The following is a 20335-nucleotide window of genomic DNA, read 5'->3' on the forward strand; positions in this document are numbered from 1 at the left end:
TTTAGATAATATAGTGATAATATTACTAGTGCTATTACTTAAGGATGGTAAATACAAAAAGTATGACAATGGATAGAGATATTTCAGGCGAAACCCTGAGTCCGTATTTTATGTTTGTATGTACTCATCTGGAAGATTTTAAGTGTTTACTATTTAATACCTCAGTAAAGTAGATTGAAATTGTAATTGACAACTGAATATATATTTAAAATAAGAAAGTGTAAAGTGAAAGGAGTATACGGAAACTAATAAATTTTTGTTACTAATATTCAATCATCTTTAGTCTTAAGAATTTTCCTTCAGGCCATTTATTTCAACAATAAATAAATGTCTAATAATACAGAAGTAAATAAAAGTGAAATGGGTAAATAAAAATCAAGGTCATCCACATCGACCCACTTATATTTGGTTATTTTAGTCATAAAGTAATATGAGAACAAATGTCACATCCAACAACTGTTAACCTCTTAGAAATAAGGTCAATTAAACAACGACAAAACACATTTTGAATAATTATTTATGTCAACTAATGTTTTCACAAACTTTATTCCATTTTCATTTTCTTGTTTCATAATTATTTATGTCGTAAACATTTAAATGACGTTAAATGTGTATATTATGAATTAATTCTAGAAACAATAAATAAGCTACTAAATGTGCTCGTCCATTGAATCAATATCTCCTGTTACAGGGTTATTTCAATCATTATGTTTTATAATATATTCTGAAGTGAATGAGATGTTTATGGAACTGGAGTGATTAGCCTTACATATGATATCGGAATAATGAATAAGGATATAGAAGCGTTTCTAACATTTTTGTGAATTTACACCTTGATCTGACAATGCAATAAGGACAGCTTTATCTTAATATCTCATCATAAACGTAATTGATAGGATGAATTCTTCGTATCATAAAACGGTTTCTCGATCAATTCGACATATTTCAATGTTATTTTACTATGTTTTAGTAAGCTGTTCAACACATTACACTTTATTTCATTCTTGAAGTTCTATAGATTTTGTGAAACAAACGATAATTTATTGCACAAAAATTAAATCGTCTTGTTGTAAAAAAAATCTCACCCTCATTTCGGTGCGAAATTATTTCATTCATTTGGCTTAATAGAATTTTGGCATTATAGCTGATACCAGTTTGTAATGAAATTCCTATATCTGATTCCTAACCCTAACTATCAACTGTAAATTATAATACTAATTCCTCACACAGGTCTATAACACTAATTTAGCGGTAGTATGTAGGTGGACATTCTCAAGGTCACTTTAGCGCCACTCAAAGGTCGTTCACAAATTATAGTCTCACCACAATTGGTTCTTTTTATGAATTTGAATAATAGCAAAACAACAACTCGGGCAGGATAGAATGAATATACATACAACTCATAGTCATTATTATTCACTAATTTCCGTTCACATTATATGATATTCCCAATACTTTAATTTAATAAGAATAAAGTTGTAAATAGTTGATGTGAAACCAATAAAAAGATAAATAAAATGAATCCATACTATTCTGCATCAATTATTATGATCATTTAACCGGAAGACGTAGAAATAACAAATATCGTTTATAATATTACATATAATATCCTTGTTTATTCAGTTTTATATATTGTTTCATCATCATGAAAATCATTATTCCCATCGTCACGAAGTGTTTCTAAGTAACAAAACAAAACAGTTACTCATCTCTTTTATTCTAAAAATATTTCATGTTATAATGTATTAAACAAGTTAAAAGACATGGAAATAGAGGTATGCCATAAGTGAAGTAAGAAAACTTGTAAAAATGATAATAAAGTAAATACGCTTTGCGTGTATGGCGTTTTAATTAATTTATAATATAATTAACAATTGATGCTTTCAGTTGTGTATTTCGTTTTATCTTAAACAATATGTACCCTTTACTTATCTATTTAAAATTAAGACTAAAGTGCTGTTTATGTGAATGATTATGAGTATGAAAAACGGAAAAACAACTAAGTCTAATTGAGTACAGTTGCGTGAAGTAAAAGAAGGTTAAAAGTTAAGGATAACATAAACTTATATCAATAATAGAACATACTTGTTTTAAAATGATGTTGTTATTTGAAATTTCAACCAAAGGGAGAAGTTTTGATACTTAATTACAGGCCATCTGTTTTACGTAGATCAATGTTATGTAAATAAGTTAACCTGTGCAAAGTTTTCTTCAATTCCTACATCAAAATTTATAAAATAATGCTTATAAACAGGAAAACATTTAAGTAATGAAATGAACATCAGTACGTCAAGCGAAGATAGTTGTATTTTGAGGATAATTGTCTATACGAATAGATAGCAACTAACAATTCATGGCAAATGGGATAACATCTACGTAATATTATGTTCGTCAACAAATTTGAAGCCAATAGGTTTAATACAATTTTTACTTGAGGAATGGTACTTCTGAAGAGTATTAAAAAGGGATAAAACTACTGTCCACCAGGGCTTAGTTACAAACAGTTATCTAGAGAAGATTAGCTCTTCATGTGCATTGTCTAACAATCATACAAAATCTCATCGTTTAATGTAATTAAGAGTTTTCATTGTATGGAATTAAATTATCGTTATTTCTTTCATTTTGACTGAATTGACTATTTTACTTCATTTAAATGATATTAGTATGTTGAACATGATATATTGTCAGTAGAATGATAACTGGAAAAATATTGAGACTTATGTTAGTTGAATAGTTTTTCATTATGTTTAATATTTCAGAAATACATACCTTTGATTTGAACATCGAATGAAATTTGTAGCTACAAATGTTCACTATAGAAGTGTCTGTCAAATACATTCTATTTCCTTTTATTTATATATTAACGCCTATTTAATTTTAATGATTTCATGTGTCGTTAGTTGTCAAAGAAACAAGACGTGTTAGAAAATATTTAAAGGATAATTATAATGTCCTATTTTCAATTACTTCACAATAACATTAATTTTAATGATATGCAATGAAATAACATAGAGATCCTTTAATAAACTCAGCGTCAAAAATCACTTACCTTAGTGTAGGTTTTTCATGTCTTATTGTTATCAAAGAAAGTTACCACATAATGAGACTTCACACTTTTAGCATTACTCAACATTTACACTTGCTATTAGTCGACTCTTGCATATTACCTACTATTCTTTACCGTTCTACATTATTCTTTCCCGGGCTTTTGTGAAAAGACTTTTCTGTATTGCGGAAATTGCTGAAGGCAGTTAGCAGGGTGTGTGATGAATCTTATGAAGTCATTATTAATATGATTGTGGATAGACATCTAAAGATTTGCAAACTCCAGGGAAGTGCTATCTTATCAGATACTAATTATACATTTCATTCATATCTTTCTTCTTGTATATCTTCTGGTAGAACGAGATATTAATACCTCATCTAGCAAACATACTATGTGACAAACAGGTTTTAATTGCTGACCGAATCAATAAATTGTATTCTTAAACATGTTTCTAATCAAAAGTTGTACAGATTCTAATCTTCTTAGAAAAATATTTCATTTAATTCAAGATAGTTTATTTACTTAATTTTACATATATATGTATGCAATCAACGGTTTATTCTCTTCTTTTGTCTTGTAAAAGAAGCTTGTATAAATACCTTGTGATCGGAATTCTATATTGTACTAAAAACATAGTAATGGATAAAGCTATTACTGGTAATAGTAATAATAATAATTATGGTAAGTAGTTGTTTTCTATATTTCTGTTACATTCAATAGATACTACTGAAAAAAGAGATAAAAAATTGTTTAACTAAAGTAAAATATATGGACATTGTGAATGTGGAATAAAGGTACGATTTCTTTTATTTATTGATCATCAAACTACTCAGTATCTATCAGCTTTCTTGTTTTGATTTTTCAAAAAAAATTTTTGTTTAACTATATTATATTACTGATTGTTTTAGGTGAGCAGTTTAACTTCGTTGTTGCATTTCATACTATTTTGATTCATTTCACATGAACATCTCTATACTTTGATTTATGTAATAATGATAGTATTTTTTGTAAATTCTAATGAGTAGGAAAAAATTGTATTTCTGACATTTCGTAATTTAATGTGAGCCATTTCTTCAGAATGGGAATATGGTGCCGCCTATGACCAGTTTAATGAAGGCACATAGGTTTGCAAATCTCTCACCATTTTCGTTCCTTTCTCCCAATCCGTGTCGTCCCATGATATCTTCATATCCAATGTTGTCCGTTCCAACCTTGGCACTGAAATCTCCCATCAGAATGGTCAGGTCCTTTGTTGGGCAGGGTGGATCTGATGCAGATGTGAAGGCGAGGATCGGTAAAGCAAGAGCAGCATATTTACAACTGAAGAACATTTGGAACTCAAAACAACTGTCAACCAACACCAAGGTCAGGATTTTCAATATAAATGTCAAGACAGTTCTACTGTATGGGGCGGAAACCTGGAGAACTACGAAAGTCATCATCCAGAAGATAAAGGTGTTTATTAACAGTTGTCTACTGAAAATACTTCGGATTCGTTGACCAGACACTATTAGCAACAACGTACTGTGGGCGAGAACAAACCAGATCCCAGCAGAGGAAGAAATCAGGAAGAAGCGCAGGAAGTGGATAGGACACACATTGAGGAAAGCACCCAACTGCGTCACAAGACAAGCCCTCACTTCGAATCTGCAAAGCCAAAGGAGGAGAGGAAGACCAAAGAACACATTACGTCGAGAAATGGAGACAGACATGAGGAAAATGAAGAAGAATTGGATGGAACTAGAAAACAAGGCTCAGGACAGAGTGGGTTGGAGAATGCTGGTCAGCGGCCTATGCTCCATTGGGAGTAACAGGCGTAAGTAAGTAAGTAAGTAAGTATTTCTTCAGAGTAAATAAATAATCGAGATCAAATTAACACACGTTTAAATAGCGTTAACTTAATATCCATTATTTATTTACTCTCAAGAAGTGGTTTACAATAAGTGACGAAATATCAGAAATACACTTTATTTTTTCTACTCATTAGGATATAACAAAGATATATTTATTATTAACTTTCTACTCAATGCTTAAATTTTTTTTGAAACTATCAAATTCAATCTTGGTATGGACTCCTTTAAACGCTTTGATTTATAGATTTCATTTAGATTTAAAGAAATGGAGATAAACATATTACTGATTTGATTTCCAAAAGGTTTTTAATGTAATTTATACAAAATATTTAATAATTAGTTACACATTAAGTATGAAATTAATGTGAAATTTCTAAGGGAAGAGGGTTGTTTAGTACGAAAGTTATTTATGGTTGCAAAAATTTAAAATGGTTACATAAATTAATTTCAATGATGTGATGAAACCAAATAGAAATTAAGAATAAATAACAAAGTAGTTAAGGTAGTTATTTTTTTAATCTAAGCAATTTAGATTAATGGACTAGATAATAGTTTGCGTGTAGTATGTATGGAATGAGAAAATGTTAATAAGGATGAGTGATTTATTCATAATTGGTTATTCATGCGCTGATAATTTTAATTTTTGTTTCTTTTTTTTTCTTTTTTGTAAGGTCAGCAAATGATTTATACCCACCAAATATATTTTAGGTTTTGAGATGGTGGAGAAGATTTGTAGCTCAGGTGGATGATTTTGGTGGAGTTTTCTCTGAGCTGGGTGGTTTGGTCGTGGAGCTTTCATCGTTCTTCTGAACGACACCATTAGCACAAATTTCAGATCTGAAATTTGTGCTAATGGTGTCGTTCAGAAGAACGATGAAAGCTCCACGACCAAACCACCCAGCTCAGTGAACAAAACTCCATCAAATATATTTTAGGTTAAACTAGTTTCTCCAAAACAAAACTGTCGATTAGAAAAGTATATTTATTCATTATTCATATAGCCTGACTTGAATTCAGGGAATATCTATCTCTCTATACATATATGATTTAAAAATTAAATAGTCTCAATTTAAAATCTACTGTCAAAAAGAAGTGGTAATTGAATAGTCTCAACAGTTTACATTTTACTAAGTAGAATGATGTATATAGATTTAGTGAGACTATAATTTATGGACGACCTTTGAGCAACGCCAAAGTGACCTTGAGAGTGTTCACCTAATAACTAGGACTAAATAAAGGTTATAAACCAGTGTGAGGAATTAGATTTATAGTTATCATCACTAACTAACATCAGCTATAATGCTAAGATTTTCTTTAGCCAAATGGATGAGTGAATTTTACACCAAAATCCGAGACCGTTTATCTTATACGTGATTGGTTCGTACATGAATTTTAGTCACACCGATGATTTGTTTGTTACTGTTGACAATTGATTGTATTGTAAATGATTTTACTGATAAAATATGGAATTGTTTATCTAATTAAATAGTTGAATAATAGTAATAACTTTTTAAATGTAACCATATTCACCAACTTGTATTGTAATTATTCTGTAGTAAATTTTATACTTATACAATTAAGTAATAATGAATTGTTTTACTATACTGGTTTAAATTATAATAAACTATACAAAATGTATAGAGTTCAAATGAAAAATTGAATGTTTTATAAACCAATTGTTCATTATATCCTTAAATGAATGGATATATATTTATATATAACAGATTAGGATTAGCATATTATAGAATAAATACAGATGTTTATACATCTTATTGTCAAAGAATATGTGTTAATATGTTCTTATTATTGACATTTTAGTAATGAAATATATAGCGATTTCAAAGCTAACTACCTTAGAGTTATAACAGATTTTGTCATCATTTTAACTAATAAAAGTAACTAATAAAAAGTAACATCAGTCGGTTCATGATCTCAATCAAAAACTGATGATTATTAGATTAATATAATAAAATGCGTTTTTATAGTATTCGCCTTATTTTAAATACAGAATTGTATCATGGTAATTACAGCTTGTCTAATTTCTAACATTTTACTTCGAAAGAAGAAAAAACAATCACAACATCTCTACGAATCGGTATACACTTGTTTTAAGTTTATAGCAGTTTCAACATCTATTACTAATTTTCATTTAGATCTTCAATCTTTATACGAAAGATTAATGATCAAATGAGATCAATTTTTTTATGTGTAATGATTTACATTCAGAGTTATGGTCAAATTTTTGTTTCATTTCACGAGTCTTGGATTTTCACGAGGACTTTGCAAAAATTAATCCGAAAGGTAACCAATAATGAACATATAAGAGGACTAATATATAAACAAAAAATAAATAGAGCCGATATATAAAGTCTTTAATAAAGGCTACTTTAAAATGATCATTCATTAATGGATAAAATAAATCCATTTATTTAATTATGACCGTTTGTTTTTTCTCAATAACCTTGAACCTTAGTATTCTACTTAATTATTAAAAACTGAAATTTAGGATTTATTAGTACTAAATTTAGTTAGTGAATTGTACTTCATTCGTGAAGTTGACTGATGTGTATTTCCGCTTTATTATTAACATTGGTAATATTGTAGTGAATGAATTCGTGAATGGCGTCAGTCAAATGTGATTGAACACAAAACTACAGAATATCTCACTAAAAGCTGAGAACCATACGGTAAATACTTAATTTTCAAAATACCCATCAGTTATCTCCAATTTGACTGCTTCTTCTGCAAATATCAGTCCATCGTCTCAGATTTCATTGTTCTCGCATATTCGTACCAATTGTTTTCCGTTTCCGTTCTATTCTTCACGATCTTCTTTTGAAATACATTCTATTCCTGACTATCGTTACATGCTACTTATATGCATATAAATAGCTCACATCACACTCGTCCACCCTTTAAAGCAGTCGTTTCAGTGTTGGTTCTGCTCGCCGCGCCACTTACCTCTTTTCACCAATCTTCGCCACGCTCTCTGTCAAAATATCAAGTCTGCGGTGCGCTGACCTCCATGATTTTATAAAAAAAGTTTTGATTATTTAAAAGGTTATGATTTTTAAAAAGCTATATATTTCTTTGATGATTTTGGTTATTACCCTGAAGACGTCCAGACAAGTTAGCTGGACGAAACGTTGGAACTATTCGAATTTCAATCGCTGAGATTATTTCAAATATAATTTTCACATATGATGACTTCTCTTTATTCGGCGCTCAATTTCTGTCAAACTATTCGTTCTAATCTTGACGAATATTCGTATATATTTAAAAGGTAGTTTTTATAAGAACGTAAAGCTGTGGAAAGAATAATTGGTTAATTATTTTGTTTTCCTAGTTTGAGATTTGTACAATATGCGTAATAAACTATGACTAAACTAGTGTTCAGTACTATTACCTAATTTGTTAACACTACTCCAGATGATATCAGCTTTAAAATGAATACTGTATTCAAGTCATTATTTTTGTTACATAAATATTCTTTCTGTTTTGTTTTGTTTACTTTTACAGATTTATTCTCAATTACAACATCATGAATAATTATAATAAATTAAGGATTTTATTATTTTCATTGAAACTATTATTATTCATTATAAATTGTAATTCATTACTTCAAACTATCAATTCACCAGTTGATCATGAATATTCTATTGAAGAAGAAGTTCCTATTGGTACAATTATTGGAAATTTAATAGATGATTTAATTATTAAATATGCAAATTATGGATTAGTGAAATTTTCGCATAAATTGAATTCACCAATAAATGATATTGATAATTCATATAGTTTGAAAATAATGAATTTTCCTGATCCATACGTTAATTTATTTGATGTAAGTAAATGTTGTTGCTTTTTTCTTTTAAATATTCAAGTGATTAGTTTATTTTGATCAAAAAAATTTTTTAAATTTTTTTGTTTGTTTATTTATTCATCTTTTCATAGTTTTTTTTTTTATGAAAAGAAACAAATTTGTTTATTTTAATACAATTTTATTTGTTGTCAAGCGATTATCAATCTTTTTTTATTCCACAAAATCAATTTTTTTTTACTGTATCTGAGTATGAAATTTATTTGGTGATTATTTGCTTAAATTTTCTCATTAATGTTTAAGAGTGTAATTAAGTATTGTATATTCACTAATTGATTGTAGCCAATTTAATGGAATTGCTACTTTTGTTATATCTCGATGAGCAGTAAATATGTAAAATAATTAGTGAATATTAAATTGTTTTTGTAAATATTTTGAAGAAAAAGTCGTTTCAAGCTAACCACAGTGTAATATATATATATATATATATATATATATATATATATATATGAGACATAAGAAATAAATCTTAATCGTTAGATACATTATCTGTTTCATTGTTTATGCTAACCCAACTATCATTAGGTAAATGCTCAGTGAATATTCAAACTGACTAAATTTTCATTATAGGGTTGTGAAGACTATTAAGTTCTTAATCGAAATCATGAGTCGATTGAAGCTAAACCACCATGGAAAACCTGGAATCACCGGATGTTCGTTTCGTCCGAGTGTGAGACTCCTCAACAGTGCGCATCCACAAGCTCACCTCGCAAGATTCCAATCCAGGACCTATCGTTCTCGCACGCGAGCGCTTGATCATTAGACCACTGAGCCGGTATCTAACGGTGTTAATGTCTAACTTCAACCAATCCGCAAAATCGCGTCACCATCCACCATTGTCTTCAGTGAGTTGATATCTCACAACAGACCTGGTTGAACTCCCCTGGTCACGGCTCCTCATTAGAACTCCAGGAAATGCCTCTTGAAGTCATTCACTAGTGAGAAGATGATTATTACCAGGTGTCTTTGTGGAGATTTTAGTCATTTCATTAGTTGAAATCAGGAGTCAATTGATGTCAGACCACCATTGGAAACCTGGAATCACTGGAGGGCCGTTTCGTCCTAGTATGGGATTCCTCAACAGTGCGCATCCACGACCCCACCCTCCGCGAGATTTCAGCCCAGGACCTATCAGTCTGATATCTGAGTTTCTTCGATTTCATATTATATAGAGTTATGGGTGAAAAAAGGTGAAGTAGTTGTGAGTTAAGAGATAGCGGTTACTCATTGTTCTATGCTTTTGAATGATATCTCAGTTAATATTTGTAAAATATTAGTTTTATGTAATTTTTCTAAATAAAACTAAAAATCATTAAATGTAAAATATAAATTACTGAATTCACTGATAACCTTTAATGTAAATGGAAACAAAATTTACTGATCCGCCATTTTTTGTACTATAATACGTGAACTTCATTAGTAAGTGCTAGATTATATTAATATTGTAAAATGTTTCCTGAGCAATACGAAGAATATATTTTACCACTAATGTCTATAAACAAACGAAACTTTCAGTAGGATCCTGTGTATAACTAAAAATGTGTTTTAAGATATTACTTTGAGTACTCTATCATTTTCAACTAAACATATAGGTTTTTGATGTCACCTTATGTTATATCTAGAAATTAGATTCTCGATATACCTCGCACAACTTGAGCATTTGAACGCTAGAACCCTTCAAGTTGCAATTGAGAAGACAGAATACAAACAAGAACATATGCTATTCCAACCAGTGTCAAATATGTTACAAACTCTCATGTATTTGTGGTTTTTATTAAATGCGAAATCATCATTTTAGTCATCCAGTCCGCATACAGTGGTTTTTAGCATTTGTTCAATAGGGATGCTACACGTCAAGATTCTGGAATGTTCTCCCAAAAGACGATTGGATGGAATATCTTCGGCTCTTTCTGAGCATCTTAGAGCTTCCTTGAGTTTACCCGTGGGCCGTTCTCACACCTTAGTGAGAGATTTAAAGTGAATGATTTTTCATTTTATAGTTTATTATTTAAGAGATTTCAATAGAACCTATATTGTTTTCAATGTTTTTATAAACTCTAAAACAAGACATTTAACTTAATAAGGGTTTTGACGGACAATGCAATCAATATTTAAAGCTGTACATTTCATTTTAATATGGGAAAATATGTTAAGAGGAGTAAATTTAGTTAACCTTGTCATCAGATCAATCAAATGGTAAACTAGATCATAACACCTTTATGGTTATTAAATAGGATTTCCCATGTTAAGTTATTATATAAGATTCTTAATTCTTGATATTTGTGAATAAACCGTTTGGAAACCAATAAAGCTTGAGTATCATCACGTCATTTCATTAATAAGAATATAGTTGAAAATAAGTTATAGAAATTTATATCGATATTTATCTTGGTAAATAATACAAAGTGAACGGAAGTATTTCATTGTTGCTAGTTACGATAGTTATTCCTGGTTTTCGTAAAACTAAACAGCTATCTTTAACATTGATCCACATATATTTAGGGATATATATATATATATGCATTGATATCTTTTGTGATGGTTGTTGCCTTAAATCTATTAGATACCTGTTACACATTTAGTAAATAAGCTGGACATAAAAACCGATAATATTTCAGAAACAAAAACATTTCAGTAAACATCATTCAAAAAGATAATTTTACTAATAGATACATGAAACAGACTTAAATCTATTAGTTACCTATCTAATCAGAAATTCTATACTTGGATTACAATGATGATAGCAAAAAGTAATAAGTTAAATTCTATTTCTGAACTGTACAGTGCTATTTACTAAGATTTGTGAGGGATGGAGGAGTAACTGTTTGTTGCATATTACCTAGAAACTTATTTCTCTGATTTTCGAGAGACGCTAACCATGTAATATGATAAATACACGTGCAAAAATTGTGTACAGTAGAACTAGGCTCTTGGCACACAAGATGAAAATCTAAGCTCTGAGACATAAATTCATAGACAGCGTTGGTTTGAAAGAATTAATACATACAATTTCCCGTCAATGATATTTCATGTAGTACATTTCAAAATTATCATATATTTCTGAATCGATAAATTTTGAGAAATCTACAAGCCGCAGAAATTACGTAGAATAAACGAGATTTTTTTGGTTCTGTGTCTTTAAAAACAAAAAAACTCATGAGGATAATCCAAGTTATGGTGAAACTCAGTGTTAATAGATAAATTGATCTTTGAAATAACCGAACCGGAATATAATTTAGAACATCTTTGGTTCTCTGGTTCTCCAGTTAGTTATACATAAATCATATATATATATATATGTTATCACTAACTACCAATGCCACCAGAAGAAAGATTCTGAACAGTTAATAATTAATAGCAGAAAAGTTGTCACTGTAACCTATTACTGATCAGAAGCCCTTAAAATACGTCTAAACACGTAGTGATTCACATTTTCACATCAGCCTAAACATCGCCATCTTAAATAATGACTCGTCCACATAACATTTAATTGGGATAAACGAAGAAATAAAATATTCCTAATGTAATTTTATAAACACGTTGAAACGGTGTGTATTGATCTATAAATCAGAAAATATTAGTCGAACATTTCCAATCAAAAATAGTAACTTACTGGTAATTGATCTCTGAAGTAAGAGGTGGTATTTTTTGGTTAACTTTTAAGGTCAGCATAACAGTCTGGAAAGACTGGTCATATAAATCTGAAATTAATTTATATTCACTATATGAACAATAGATGAATATACAATATGAATGACTTCTTACATAATGATTCAAGTAACAGGGATGAGTATTGGCTGGAATTAATAATGATATTACAGAAAGACTATTTAAAATAACTGTCAGTATGTATTCTATGTAAAATCAATAGACTGGTAAATTCGTTTTTAAATAGCATCATCATAAAGACTGGTAAAATTGAAAAAAAGTGCTATCTGTTCTTCTTTCCCAATATAATTCGGATAAACTTTTTATTATTAAGTTTACAGGAAAACAAAACATTGGTTATAGTTTTATTTAATGTGTCTAAGAAGAAATTGAATAAATAAATCATTAAATTGTCTAACCGATTATAAGCAAAGATGGATAGTGGCTAGCAGTGAAATCTATGACGCGCGTTTCATCCTTTCTGGGACTCGTCAGCTGTATGTACGTGCATCTCAGAGTTAATGTTCACTCTGGGACTTGAACCCAGTACCGTTCGCGTTATCCACTTAGCTACTGAGTCCTAACAGCCACTCGATTGTGCAACGGGGAGAAGTTTAAATTCATTTGGTGTTGTTTTACTTGTATCTCCCCAAATAGAACGAAACGCCGGTCCTGGATTCCACTGATAGTCACTATCCATCTTTGCTTATAATGCTTGTAAATTAAGGCAATATCGAGGCAATACACACAGTATGCACATATGTCCATAAGAGACTGATCAATTGCAGTCCTAAACATCAATGGGTAGATTCAAGTAAAGCAATACCATGTGAACTTGTCTAACCGATCGTTTATAATTATTTAAAGAATCATTTTTGTTTAACTAGTAGACAATACAGTTTGCTACTAGTCCTCATGACCGATGGAGTAAAACCACGTCCAGAGTGATGCAGTAAGTCAAAGTGTATTTCAAACGTTGTTAAGTTTTGTGAAGAACTGATTGTGGATGGGCTTATTTAAAGTTTAATCAATAGTCATAGTGTATAAGATGTTTGAAAAACTTAATATTTTTTTTATTGTAATTCAGATTATTCAATATTGTTGCATTACTGGTTGGATGAAAAGTTATATAATTTGATTTAAAAGAATGAGATTAATTACTCCATTTCGGTAGCTACCTAACTTAATAGGATTTTTACAGATAAGATCGAGTCTTATTCTTGGAAAAGTCAGAAAGTTATGTCTATGAGTGTATTATTTATGAAGAAAATGGCCATAGTTCCAATTTCTGTTTCCATTATGAATTGCGAATAGGTTCATATATACGCTACAGCTATTTTCATTTAAGAAAGTGTTCTTTAACTCTAACTTTGTATTCGACTAGCTTAAATGATAAGTTTTGCTTTCCAACCAAGGCACCAAATATAGTAACACAAGTTTACTTCTACATAATGCCTCAATATATATATATATATATATATATATATATATATATATAATGATCAATTATTTATCTCAATTAAATCTCAACAATCTCCACAACCGTTTACTGATAATGATCATATTTTCACAAGTGACTAGCTTCGAGAGGGAATTCTTAGAGTTCTGATGAGAAGCTATGGCCAGTGATAACGAACTGTGTTGGGTGTGAGGCAGTTACTCACTGAAGACAACAAAAGATAATCGTGTTATACTATGGATTGGTTAAAGTTAGACATTAACACCGTCGTATCCTGGCTTGGTGGCCCAGATTTAAGGCAACCGCACGAGACCGAGGGCACTGGGTTCGAATCCCGCGCATAGAAGCGTGGATGCTTATTGCTGAGGAGTCCTATACTAGGACGAGATGGTTGTCCAGTGCTTCCAGGTTTTCAATAACGGCCTAATATTGATCAGTCTATGATCTCAATTACAACTCAATAATCTCCACAACCCTATGCTGATATATTTATATGTTTTATATCCATTTTCAAGGTTCACCCACTTTAGATCTGGCAACTTATATAGAGCTATTTGTATAACAAATAATCTATTTAGTTTATTCTGTGTAAAATTTCTTTTACCCCAGTAATTCATCAATGTCCTATAAAGTATGATCAGAGTTTTATCATCAAACCAAGTTATGAATTCATTAGAAAACTCATCTTGTTTTGTGATTAGTATAACAATCAGCATTATGACAAAAAATAAACATGGAATTACTTGAATGTTCTAAATTATGAAAGATTTTACATGGTTTCTTAAATAGAATTATAAATCCTTGTTTTATGTTATTTTAAACACACAAAAAAAGAAATAAGAATACGTTATATACACCCACATAGTTAAAAACTTGTATACTTGTATCTATAAGCTCTACAAATAGATTTTATAATAAGTTACGTCTGTGCATCCGATAATGTCAATAAACCTTCGATCTTTTTTTAGAGCGTCGTTATCATTCTGATAAGATTAATTTTATAAACAGAAAAAAAAAGAAAAAAAAAGATTGTTTATTTAACGTAATTATTTATCTGATTATTAAGAGTAATAAATTACACTTTTGTGTGTGCGTGTGTAATGAACTTACAACTGGTATAATATGTTGTCAGTAGATAATGTCTATAATGTTTAATGAAACAGGATAAAAAACAGTTTATTAATCCGTTTTTTGAAATAGGATTTGATAGTTCTATGAATTTGTAGTAAAGTTAATACACTGCCTTATTCTGTCAAACATTCTAATTGTGGAAGATACATTCATTATATTTCCTTGAAAAAAACTTAGATCAGATCGTCAGCTAGAACGTTGAATTTACTTCAGAATTCATTCTTTGAGATTTCACAAATATATTCTTCCTTTTTAATAGATACATTCTTTGTTAGGACAGATCTTAACTTAATATTTCTTAAAGTATGGTTAAAAGTCTTTGTTTTTACTTTTGTTTTTTTAAAATTCGTCTAACAAAGCACATTTTAATTTTTTTTAATCTCAATTCCTGGACATTAAATATTGTTAATGGAATGATTTGGGTGAAAGCAACTGTTGGATTTATGTAGAATCTTCTCTTACAGTGTTGCTTTATTCAAAACGGTTATTTGTATATGTTAGTTTAGTTTAATAGATGTATGAGAACATAAATGAGGTTTTCTGTATTGACTTATATATGGTGATACTGGTTGTCAAGTATTTATGAATTTTCGAATAAGTTCATTATTTCTAAAGCAAATATGAGGTGATGGTTATGATAACTGAAAAATTAAATAATCAATAATATGTACCACTGATTTCGTTTCAAATACTCAATAATACGTTTATGCAATGCAGTACTTCTGTAAGAGATTTACTCGGTTCTAGTGACAGAATATTAGTGCTTTGAAAATACATAAGAAAGGTTCCAATAAGATAAACACCTTTATTCATTTAACCATAAAATAATATTCAAGGTCACTGAATAAGTAATATGTGTAAATATCTTCAAGTATTTCATAAATTGAGTTGATTTTCAATAAACACTAAATTATATTTATTAACTAAATGTATTAACTTCATACTTTTTAAGACTTTTTACTTTACTAAACATTAAATACAACTAAGTTACTTTAATAGTCGAATTCATGACTCTATTTGAGCTAGGCCACCATATAAAACCTAGAAGCGCTGAACTCATTCATTCAACTATTAAAATTACTACAATCTTCACAAGCCCACATTCTGGTTATATTCACCGTGTGCTCACTGATGACTGACTTCAAGATGAATTTCGTAAAGTTACAGTAAGAAGCCGTGATCAGTGGAGTTCAACCTTTCTGTTTGGAGGCACTTACTCACTGAAGACAATGGTGAACGATCGCGCAATATCATGGATTGGTTGGAGTTAAACATTAACACCGTTGGATGGCGGCTCAGTGGACTTGGGGGGTAAGCGTTTGAGTGCGAAGCTGAGAGTCCTAGGTTCGAATCCCTTTTGTGTAGGATCGTCGATGAGTACTGCTGAGGAGTCTTATACTAGGTCGAAACGGTTGTCCAATGCTTCCAGGCTTTTAATAGTAACCTAGCTTAAATCGACTCATGAATTCTATCCACAAACCTCAATTCTGATAATAATCTACTATAATTTGTAATAAACTTTAAGTTTTAAAGGATTAAAGAAAAAATAAAACAAACCATTCATCATTTCTTTTTTTATCATAATAGTTTAATCAAATTAAGAGGAAAGTCGAAGAATTTTCTAATTACTTATCAGTAATTATAGGTTTATAGCAAAGATAATAAAGACGTTCAATTATCATTTTGTATAGTGGATTAATGACGATTTATAGTTCGATAAGTTGTTTTTTTAATAAACTAAACTATTTTTTTCTACTTAGTCTTATCTAAAGATAAACAAATATGAAGAGAATAATGGTAAACATAATAATTACTGATGATAATAATAAATAAACTATGTTTTAAAGCATCATAAGGATGATTGTTTTTTCCAATTTTATTTAAAATAAGAACAGATAATAAGATAGAAACATACAATTGAAGTCTATTACATTCCCAGTGATCTAATGGTTGAGTGCTCACGCGCGAGACTGATAGGTTCTGGGTTTGAATCTCGCGGGGGGCGGGATCGTGGGTGCGAACTACTGAGCAGTCCCATACTAGGACGAAACGGACATCCAGTGCTCTCAGGTTTTCCATGGTGGTCTAGCTTCAATCGACTCCTGATTTCAACTATTGAAATTACCTAAATCTCCACAAAACTCCTTCTGATTCAGTATTGATTAATGTAAAACAAACGTTTCAAGTTTGTTCACTGCAGTTTTGAAAATGTTACTAAGATTTAAAGAAGAAAATGAATGTTGATAATAAAACATAATGAGAATATTAAAGTTTATATCACGAATTTGATGTTGTATTGACTGGGTGTTAAAATCTATTTATTAACAAATCTTAGTATCCATTTAAACATAAAAAATTATAAAAAAAAACAAAGTTCAACGAAGGGAATTTTCATATATATATATATATACATATACGATTGTACAGCTTGATAATAAATTTGTTGAAAAGAGAGATTCCTTCGCTGAACTTTATGTTTTTAAATCTTAGTACCATTTAAGTAATGTAAAAATGTAATAAAAAAAAACATTCTAAAAATCACAATTCAGTAATTAAATTCATTTGAATGTATGTTTCCGCCAACAACAAAAAAAAGCAATCTCAATTATTTCTAACAAATTACACCTTATAATCTTGCACAATTTTATGTATTAAGTATTTCATTTAATGGTTTATTATAAAATTTTAAAATTCCCTAATAAACGATCGGTTCTTTTTATCTTATTCATGAAGATTACTGATTGATTTGAAAACTTGAGACAAAACAATTAATAATTCCTTTTTATAATCTAACTATTAATGAAAAATCATTCACTGATAGCTGGTTATTACAAGTCACTTGTTTTTTTCTATAAAATAGCTCTATGACAATATAGTCAAATCTTTAAAAAAAAGATATGATAAGAAAAATGTATCATATTAGTAAGCTATTTTATTTTATTATGAAGTTAACAGTCTTCATATCTGAAAGCATAGTCAATAAATCTGGAAAAAAAATGTTGAAAATCGGTGATCAATCAAAAATCATTAAAACTTTTCTAGAATTAATTATGTTTAAGAAGTGATAAAAGTATTTAGTTTAGTTTAGTTAGTTGCACAATATTCTGACGTAATTGCCCCCAAATGCCCTGGTATGGCCGAGAGTGGGGAGAGTCCGTTCTCCCTCTCGAAATGCTCTCACATGGCCACGCGTATATAGCCTCTGCCAGGGAAGTCCTACTCACTGCCTTCTCGCACCACGAGTGTTGTTTACGAAAATGAGAGGACGAAAAGCGAAAGCGAATGTCCGGCGCTCTAACCGGATTCCAAACCAATGGTGCACATGGGCTCCAGTATCCTGCGGGATCAAATGGAGTATGAACCAATTGTTGGTCACCGGCTACCATGGGACTGCATCTCGTTACGATGCTCCACTGCCTTGTGGATCAGACCCTCAGGTCGAAGGCTCGGGGTGTGGCTCCCTAAGAAAACCACCTGCTTCGGTTTGGGCACCCGGACAGTATCCCAGCCCTCACACAAATCGAATAATTTATGTGGCGCATATGTATTTGGTGCCTCATTGTACCGACATCTATGTGTTAAATAAATAAATAAATAAATAAATAAAACTGACGTAATCATATGAAGATTAAATAAATCACTTATAATACAGAATAAGATATTTTCTTGTTAAATCTGATAAAGACTCATTTATTTCAGAATGGGTTTTGTGGAGATTGTAGTAATTTCAACAGTTGAGATCATGAGTCAATTGAAGGTAGACCACCATGGAAAACCTGGAAGCACTGGATGTCCGTTTCGTCCTAGTATGGGACTCCTCAGCAGTGTGCATCCAAGACCCTGCCTCGCGGGATTCGAACCCAGTACCTAGCAGTCTCACGCCAGGCGCTTAACCTACTCATTTATTTGCTTGTAAATCATCGTATTTTTCCAATCAATAAACTAATTTTGTTAAAGCAATTAGTCCCTTTGATAAATTTCGATAATGTAATAAGAAGATGAAGATTATCCGAACTATATGATGATATATTAGCGCAATATATTTCGAACAATCTGACCACACAGTATACTTGTTAAGAACATTTATATGCATATAAAATAAAAAGTCAACTAGACTAGAAATGGAGGCAAGAGGAGACAAGGATAATAATAAGAGTAATAATAACAATGTGAACACAATTTGAAGCCTAATCACTCTGAACAATAAGTTAATAAAGGGAGCAAGAACAAAGATTGGTGCAGAATAATATGTTATTCATTTTATTTCGTTAGGTTCTCGTCAGCTACTTACAACCTAAAATAAATAAAATTTAACATTATTACAGATATTGACATACTTATACATAAGAGGGTAATTAAGGATGAATAAATGTATCATGATGTAGCGAACATTCTGATAGAGTTATTGAGGTCATCAAATTTTCTTTCGAATAAATAAAGTTTGAGAGGGAAAGTTCCAGAACATTGAAATAGTGATTAGAATTCATGAAAATAGACTAATGGTAATAAAGAAAATATGAATTGAAGTTAATATTGACATGGTAGGTGTAAGGTGAGAACAAACTGGGTTGTTTTTTTTTAAAATTACATAATTCTGATAATTTTGTTAAGTAAAAATAAGTTGACTAAAGGGAATATACTGGATTGAATATATAATAATCACGTTAAGTTCATGTTTAACTTGATATCTCACTTAATGGTTTTTTTTTCTTTTTCTTTTTCAAACAAAAATTGTTCAAAACTTTTCATTTTGTTCTTTTGTTAAACTTTTCTTTTTTTCCTTTTCAATGTTTTGAAATTGATGTCATAGACAATAGATTTATTATTATAATATTGGTTTGTTTTAATATTATGTATGTACAACACGTTTACATTGATTTCAACCATTTGAAACAACTGTTTTCTGTTTGTTTGTTTTTTTCCAATGAAATTTAAAAGGAATTTTAAAATGTTCCAACTCAAATCTTTTTACATATTCATGTAAGATTACATCAATTCATTCATTCATTCAACAACAAAAATAACAGAAAAAAAGGAATCAAATAGTTGTAATTAAAACAATACAGTACCAAGTAGCTTAACGTTTGTTGTTTTTTGGAAAGCTAAAGAAATGTGAATAAAAGCTTGAATATTTTGAAATTCAAATGTATGAATGAAGAATATTCTTCTTTAGTTTCTACAATTCTATATCCAAATTAATTATATAAGAAGAGACTAGGTTTAAGATGTAGGAGATTGTTTAAAATTAAATGATTTGAATTTAGGATTGTTTGTTATTTAATTCTTAATATTGAGAAGAGTGATTTAAATTGTTCATTTGA

The 20335-nt window shown here is 30.0% G+C and overlaps 1 protein-coding gene across 1 annotated transcript in view; it reads left to right on the forward strand.

Annotated features, from left to right (window-relative positions):
* FAT4_1 (Protocadherin Fat 4) overlaps nucleotides 1-20335 on the forward strand; it is an 82741-nt gene that overhangs the window by 10244 nt on the left and 52162 nt on the right. The window contains exon 2 of the mRNA XM_051215767.1: nucleotides 8419-8740. Within this exon, the coding sequence (XP_051066303.1) occupies nucleotides 8441-8740 (300 nt within the window). The 5' untranslated portion in view covers nucleotides 8419-8440. The remainder of the gene's footprint in view (nucleotides 1-8418; nucleotides 8741-20335) is intronic.

This window comes from Schistosoma haematobium, chromosome 4, assembly GCF_000699445.3.
Source record: "Schistosoma haematobium chromosome 4, whole genome shotgun sequence".
In the NCBI taxonomy this organism is placed as follows: Eukaryota; Metazoa; Platyhelminthes; class Trematoda; order Strigeidida; family Schistosomatidae; genus Schistosoma; species Schistosoma haematobium.